Source organism: Palaemon carinicauda, chromosome 2 (assembly GCF_036898095.1).
Source record: "Palaemon carinicauda isolate YSFRI2023 chromosome 2, ASM3689809v2, whole genome shotgun sequence".
NCBI classification, from domain to species: domain Eukaryota; kingdom Metazoa; phylum Arthropoda; class Malacostraca; order Decapoda; family Palaemonidae; genus Palaemon; species Palaemon carinicauda.
Window position 1 is genome coordinate 197249181 of NC_090726.1, and position 8664 is coordinate 197257844.

An 8664-nucleotide genomic window follows, 5' to 3' on the forward strand; every position below is an offset into this window, starting at 1 on the left:
AGGTCATTAAGTGCCCATGTGTATCTTGGGGTTAAACCATAAGGTTACATTATGAGGTAAAAGTTAGTAGAGGTTGGATACCAACATTAAAGAAAGGAATCAAGAACAGAGGTAAATTAGAAGGACATGAAGCAATACAAGTACAGCTAGGGTCCAGTGGAATGCTGTAAAGAACTTTGAGTAACGCCTATAGCGTATTACATGATGTCTGCTGATGGCACTATCTCAACCTAATGGTATATATATTATATATACTGGTGATAGTGAAGAAAAACATAATTGTTCATATGAGCAGAAGTAAGTTTGAAAGAGTGAAAATAATGGGAAATAATTGTAAGTAATTTGGAAGTGATATAAAAGGTGATGGTGAAAAAAAATGGAAGTAAAAGCCAATATGAGTGAAGCTAGGAAGGCTACAGGGTGTATGGAGAAGATTAGTTAGAGAGCTGCATGTTTACAGTATAAAGGGAACATTGAGCCACCTCTCCTTTATGGAAACAAAGTGTGGAAGCTAAACATAAGTGAAAGAAATTAATATGAAGCATGTGAGATGCAAAAATTTAATTGGTAAGAGATGCACAGGAGGTGCGAAAAATGCCGAACGGCAAAGCAAGATTAGTTAAGAGACCTGCGTGTTTACAGTATAAAGGGATTATTGAACCACTTCTCCCTTATGGAAAAGGTGTGGGAGCTAAACATAAATGAAAGAAATTAATTTGAAGCATATAGGTGTAAAAATTGAATTAGTAAGAAATGCACAGGAGGTGCAAAAAATGCAAAAGGGCAAAAGCAACTAGAGAAGGTAATGCATCTACCAAAATCATAAGGCATAGAACAAAAGAAACTAATAAATGTAATCAATAACAAATAATGATATAAAAAACAGATACAGAAATTAACACATAAGCTGAGAAAAGTGTGCTAGAAGTAAGTGAATTTAACCATAAGACTGTGTAAGGACATACAAGGGGGCATTACTTTTTCGTAGATCCATTGATATTGATTGGATTGTCTTTTATATTTTGATAGAAGTGAATAAACATTATAAACCTTAGTAATAATAATAATAACAATGCAATAATCTTATAAATCAGTCAAATATATGTAAGACAAATTAATTATACCTTTAACCGGAGTTTGTAATAAATAATTAAAAACGAAAACCCATTATAATAGAAGAAAAATGTCTTTAAATCCTTCCCTAACAATGACATTCTTGGAGTTCCAGACGGGCGCTTTTCGGACGACTTGGCTGTTGTGAAAATATTACCAAAGAGTGGAGAAGGATTCCAGATGTCCCGATTCGTCGTCCCAGTCTGCCTTCCATCCGAGTCATTCACCTACACAGATAAGCATACGTGTCGTGTCTCCGGATGGGGTTTTACGGATCGTAAGTCGTGTGCTAGGTTGTTTATGAAATTGTCTGTTTAAAGATTTAAGGGTATAGGGCAGTTGCAATGTCCTAGCAGGACAGTGCCATAGAAGCTGATTATATGTACATATGATTAGTGTCCGAGCCCACTCTCCACCCAAGCTAGGGGCCAGGTGGTGGCTGCTAATGACGCAGCCGGTAGACTTATTTTCTTCTTAACCAGGGGTCAGTTGCCTGGTACAGGCACCACCAACGTCTTCTATCAAAGGCATCGTCTTCCACCAAACTTATTCTCTTCATATAATCCTTCACCTTATATGGCCATCTAATTCTCTGTCTTCCTCTCAATCTTCTCCTACTGAAAGGTTCCCCCCCAAGCCCTCCTCATTCCCTCCCTACCATCCATCATCACCACATGTCCACACCATCTCAGACGTGGAAGAGGATGCCTTTGATAGAAAGCATTGGAGAGGGCGCATCAGGCAACCGAACACCTACTGGAAAACGGTGGAAGGAAGAAAACTACCAAAAGACGAGGAAACCTTGAGTTTGTGAGCTGAATTTTTGTGCAAAGTAGATCCATAATCTTTGGAGTGAAGATGGGACTTCATCTACAACAAAGAGATCATACTAACAGTTAAAATTTACTCTTTACTCAGTTATTGGATGTAATGGGCTTGTTTTATTCTAAAATGCAAATTGACTAGATTTTCTAAAATGTTCACTTATTAATGAAAATACTGTTCATAAATTGTATGGTCAAAAATTTTCCTGAATACCCCTTAGTTTTAGTGACAGACAGCTCAAAATAAAGATATACATCAGGCATAGCAAAATTTTGATTGGGAAGGTACTGAAAATGTTATGAAAAGAAAGTTACTCCTCTATGGAGATAATTCAATGACCATTAAAACATCATAGTAATGACAAAACTTATCATTCGAATAGTATAATCTACTGTTAGGAAACCGAATTAAGTAAATATATTATATCCTATCGATTAAGCTTTTCACACCTCGCATTTTGCTCAACAGCTAGCGACGATAACTCCAAATCTGATCTTCTACTGGATGCAGAGATTCCAATATTGCAAGAACAAAAGTGTAAAGATATTAACAAGAACGATTTCAGCCCTGGAATGATATGCGCTGGTTACCTTGAGGGTCGAATCGATGCTTGCAACGGAGACTCAGGGGGACCTTTGGTCTGCGAAATTGATGGTAAGTATGACTGTATAACAGAGTCGGTCACCTTAAGGATATTTAATCACTTCCTTTCAGCAATGGTGACTTGGTCTACCTTTAACTAAATTATTAAAGATACAGAAATGTGAGGTAACTCTTTATGCACCGCAGTAAGACAAATAAATGTAAGGTAATTCTTTACACACTGCAGTAACACAAATATATATGATGTAACTCTTTACGCACCGCAGTAAGACGAATATATGTGATGTAACTCTTTACGCACTGCAGTAAGACAAATAAATGTGACGTAACTCTTTACGCACTGCAGTAAGACAAATAAATGTGATGTAGCTCTTTACGCACTGCAGTAAGACAAATAAATGTGATGTAACTCTTTACGTACTGCAGTAAGACAAATAAATATGACGTAACTTTATGCACAGCAGTAAGACAAATAAATGTGACGTAACTCTTTATGCACTGCAGTAAGACAAATGAATGTGACGTAACTCTTTACGCACTGCAATAAGACAAATAAATGTGATGTAGCTCTTTATGCACTGCAGTAAGACAAATAAATGTGATGTAACTCTTTATGCACTGCAGTAAGACAAATAAATGTGAGGTAGCTCTTTACGCACTGCAGTAAGACGAATATATATGATGTAACTCTTTACGCACTGCAGTAAGACAAATAAATGTGATGTAGCTCTTTACGCACTGCAGTAAGACAAATAAATGTGATGTAACTCTTTATGCACTGCAGTAAGACAAATAAATGTGACGTAACTCTTTTCGCACTGTAGTAAGACAAATAAATGTGACATAACTCTTTACGCACTGCAGTAAGACAAAAGTATGTGATGTAACTCTTTACACACTGCAGTAAGACAAATAAATGTGATGTAGCTCTTTACCCACTGCAGTAAGACAAATAAATGTGATGTAGCTCTTTACACACTGCAGTAAGACAAATGAATGTGATGTAGCTCTTTACACACTGCAGTAAGACAAATAAATATGACGTAACTCTTTACGCACTGCAGTAAGACAAATAAATGTGATGTAGCTCTTTACGCACTGCAGTAAGACAAATAAATGTGATGTAACTCTTTACGTACTGCAGTAAGACAAATAAATATGACGTAACTTTATGCACAGCAGTAAGACAAATAAATGTGACGTAACTCTTTACGCACTGCAGTAAGACAAATAAATGTGATGTAACTCTTTATGCACTGCAGTAAGACAAATAAATGTGATGTAGCTCTTTACCCACTGCAGTAAGACAAATAAATGTGATGTAGCTCTTTATGCACTGCAGTAAGACAAATAAATGTGACGTAACACGGTTCGCACTGCAGTAAGACAAATAAATGTGACGTAACTTTATGCACAGCAGTAAGACAAATAAATGTGACGTAACTCTTTATGCACTGCAGTAAGACAAATAAATGTGATGTAACTCTTTATGCACTGCAGTAAGACAAATAAATGTGATGTAGCTCTTTATGCACTGCAGTAAGACAAATAAATGTGATGTAGCTCTTTATGCACTGCAGTAAGACAAATAAATGTGACGTAACACGGTTCGCACTGCAGTAAGACAAATAAATGTGACGTAACTTTATGCACAGCAGTAAGACAAATAAATGTGACGTAACTCTTTATGCACTGCAGTAAGACAAATGAATGTGACGTAACTCTTTACGCACTGCAGTAAGACAAATAAATGTGATGTAACTCTTTACGCACTGCAGTAAGACAAATAAATGTGATGTAGCTCTTTACGCACTGCAGTAAGACAAATAAATGTGATGTAACTCTTTATGCACTGCAGTAAGACAAATGAATGTGACGTAACTCTTTACGCACTGCAGTAAGACAAATAAATGTGATGTAACTCTTTATGCACTGCAGTAAGACAAATAAATGTGATGTAGCTCTTTACCCACTGCAGTAAGACAAATAAATGTGATGTAGCTCTTTATGCACTGCAGTAAGACAAATAAATGTGATGTAGCTCTTTATGCACTGCAGTAAGACAAATAAATGTGATGTAACTCTTTATGCACTGCAGTAAGACAAATAAATGTGATGTAGCTCTTTATGCACTGCAGTAAGACAAATAAATGTGACGTAACTTTATGCACAGCAGTAAGACAAATAAATGTGACGTAACTCTTTATGCACTGCAGTAAGACAAATGAATGTGACGTAACTCTTTACGCACTGCAGTAAGACAAATAAATGTGATGTAACTCTTTACGCACTGCAGTAAGACAAATAAATGTGATGTAGCTCTTTACGCACTGCAGTAAGACAAATAAATGTGATGTAACTCTTTATGCACTGCAGTAAGACAAATGAATGTGACGTAACTCTTTACGCACTGCAGTAAGACAAATAAATGTGATGTAACTCTTTATGCACTGCAGTAAGACAAATAAATGTGATGTAGCTCTTTACCCACTGCAGTAAGACAAATAAATGTGATGTAGCTCTTTATGCACTGCAGTAAGACAAATAAATGTGATGTAACTCTTTATGCACTGCAGTAAGACAAATAAATGTGATGTAGCTCTTTACCCACTGCAGTAAGACAAATAAATGTGATGTAGCTCTTTATGCACTGCAGTAAGACAAATAAATGTGACGTAACTCGTTTCGCACTGCAGTAAGACAAATAAATGTGACGTAACTTTTTTCGCACTGAAGTTATAAGTGAATATGTGTTCAAAATCCACTTTTGATTATTGCATCTTTATATTAGGGGAAGTTGAGATCATACTCGCTTTGTGAATCTTCCAAAAGATTTTGATGTAATCGTATAGTTTAACACCATCCACTAACAACCAATTTTGCATACGACATAAATCGTTTCTTGCAGTACCCCTGTATACTTGTATGATGCTTACATTTGGTATAAGTAGGAATCTAATTCTAAAAAAAACCTAAGTATGCCTGTATATTCTTAATAAATTCTTGTATCAAGCCCCACTATATGGCTGTATTTTCACAAGTCTTGGTATCAGTATTTTTCACTAGTAACTGCATCTTCCACCAACAGGTAAACACACACTGATTGGCATTGTGTCTTGGGGGATAAAGTGTGCCAGGCCAAACTCTCCAGGGATATATACTAGTACCCAATACTACCTAGATTGGATCCTAGCAGTTATTGATCAACTCTAGAAGGCAGTATCAACAAAGGAGCAGAAGCCGATAAACATGCGTGTTTTCGTCATAAAAGCTGGACAAGATGGACATACGTGTTTTCATAATAAAGAAGGGGCATACGCGTTTGCGTCATAAAGAATGGACGTATGCATTTGCGTCATAAAGACTGGACATACCTGATCCCTTTTTATCTATTATATTATATTTCTATTTTGTTATTTCTTCTTGCACGATAGTTTAGTGCAAAAAAAATGTTACACAAATACCAAAAACTTCAAGATGTATATATTTGATATTTCCTAAAATAAAACCTGGATTTATTACAATAGTTTGTACATTCTAAAGCAGCTTCACTAATTTTTAATATTTTATCAATATAACTAGGTAAATTACAACCCTAGTAGGAAGTAAGGATGCTATAAGCCTCCTAGCTCCAACAGGAAAAAAAAAGAGCCCAGTGATGAGAGGATAATCAAAACAGGTAAAATTGTGCTTCTGAGTGTACCCTCAAGCAAGAGAGGTCTACCCCAAGACAGTGGAAGACCATGGTACAGAGGATATGGCATTAATCAAGAGCAATGGTTTGATTTTCGAGTGTCCTTCTAGAAGAGATGTTTCTCATAGCTATGAGTTTCTTCTACCCTTACCAAGTGGAAAGTAGTCACTAAAGAACTACAGTGCAGTATTCAACCCCTTGGGTGAAGAATAATTGTTTGGTAATCTCAGTGTTGTCAGGTGCATGAGAGGAGAATCTGCAAAGAATATGCCAGACTATTCAGTGTATGTGTAGGCAAAGGGAAAGTGAACTGTAACCAGAGAGAAGGATCCAGTGTAGTACTGTCTACCCAGTCAAATGACCCCATAACTCTCACTAGCGGTGGTATCACAACGGGCGGCTTGTGCCCTGGCTAACTTACTACCTATATAGCACTACCCAAGACTAGAAAACAATGGTTTGATTTTGGAGTGTCCTTCTCCTAGAAGAGCTGTTTCCCATAGCTAGGAGTTTCCTCTACCATTAACAAGAGGAAAGTAGCCACTGAACAATTACAGTGCAGAAGTTAATCCCTTGAGTGAAGAATTGTTAAGCTCAATAGCACAAATTTCTAGTTTACCAAACAATCATCTTTTGCAAATACCATCACAAACACAATTTTAATCACTGTTTTTCCCTTACCACACAGAAACAATCTTCCATTTCAGGTGATTCAAATAATCATTCTATGAAAAAGTTACAAAATCTCTGTAGTGATTGATTACAGACATTAATTAATCTCTCAGCACAGTTGATGATGTCACTCAAAATATTGGTTGGAAGTGAATGGTGTATGAAAAATACAAATAAATATCAATAAAATCAGACAAAGTTGTCTCAGAGGGGAACATAAAAGGTTTAAAGGCTGGTCATGAATGGCAGAGGCAAGGGACAGTGACATTGCCCTATCAATGATAGCAGGACAATGCCCCAGAGAAAGACCATATATTGAATATGATCAGCGCCCAAGGCCCCCTCTCCACCCAAGCTGGAACCAGGGATGGCCAGGCAATGGCTGCTGATGACTCAGCAGGTAGAACTGTAAGCTACCCCAAACCCCGCATCCTTAGCTCCCAAGGATAGCGAGGTTGCAGCATCCAAAGGAACTAACGAGTCTGAGCGGGATTCGAACCCAAGTCTGGCAATCACCGGTCAAGGACATTGCCACATCAACCCTTAGTGGGCCCAAGGTGTATCTTTCATATGTCTTCCAATTCCATAGATTATCATCGATTATTATTATTCCTACTGTCTTTATTTTCTGTTTTTCTTTAAAAACATATTCTCATCTAACAATTATCATACTTTATAAAGTGCTTAGATTAAATCGATTTTATAGCCTGTTATACATAGGATTAGTAGGTTTATGTATAGGAAATAATTGTTCAAATATTAAAAACTTTACAATGGATGATAACGTTAACATGAGTTGTTGTTTCACCACTATGTACCCTGTAATGATGTCTGTGAGTCCTTTAAACCCTTTAAAATCTTTAATCGGTCTAGTCACGCTCCAGTCTCGGTTCGATCTCGGTCCGATCAGCGTCTTGGCAAAATTATGAATATAAGGAAGAAAGCATAATTATATAGGGATATTGTTCAGTGATACTAGGAAATGTATTTACGTGGTGGACATTAGCTTTCGTTGTACATATTGATTTTTCTATCAAGACCGGAGCGAGACTGGAGCGAGAGCGGAACGGGACCGGAGCGAGAGCGGACCGGGACCGGAGCGAGAGAGGACCGGGACCGGACCGGGACCGGACCGATAGTGTGACTCAGCCCTAATTCTATTTCTTTGTAAGTGGGAGCTTAAAGAGAACATGGAAGTCAATATCTGTTGCGAGGCTTTAAAGATGCCCTCCGTTCGTATTGTAAGTTCCAGCTAAGTGTTATGACTACTATCATGTGCATACAGATGTTTAAAGGTTTTAAAGGTCGCTCATGAATGGCAGAGGCAAGGGACAGTGACATTGCCCTATCGAGCATGGCAATGCCATAAAGACTAACCATATATACATATGATCAACGCCCAAGCTAGGGCCAAGGAGAGCCAGGCAATGGCTGCTGATCACTAAGCAGACAGACCTATGGGGTTCCCTAAACCGCCCATCCTTAGCTCACAAGGATGATGAGGTTGAAGTGACCACAGAAACTATCAAGTTTGAGCGGGACTAGATCCTGAGTCTGGTGTTCACTAGTCAGGGACGTTATCACATCGGCCACCACAGCCCACAAGCAATATCTCATAGTTAGGATGCTGAGCCTGAAGAGGGGTGGATACACGCTCCAAAAAGACTTCTATTCTCTTTCTTCCTTTCATCTTTCATGGCTCAAACTAATGATAATAACTATTTTTCCTAGCTAAGCTACAACCCTAGTTGGAAAAT

At 37.7% G+C, this 8664-nt stretch overlaps 1 protein-coding gene across 2 annotated transcripts in view; it reads left to right on the forward strand.

The window, feature by feature from the left end:
* Window positions 1-6073, forward strand: part of LOC137629446 (prostasin-like) — a 40051-nt gene extending 33978 nt beyond the window's left edge. Inside the window, exons 5-7 of one of the 2 annotated variants that reach the window (XM_068360756.1) lie at window positions 1223-1390; window positions 2407-2592; window positions 5630-6073. In XM_068360756.1, coding sequence (XP_068216857.1) covers window positions 1223-1390; window positions 2407-2592; window positions 5630-5754 — 479 coding nt within the window. In that variant the 3' untranslated portion in view covers window positions 5755-6073. The remainder of the gene's footprint in view (window positions 1-1222; window positions 1391-2406; window positions 2593-5629) is intronic. The other variant, XM_068360761.1, reaches the window with a different exon arrangement.
* The last annotated feature ends 2591 nt before the right edge of the window (window positions 6074-8664 follow it).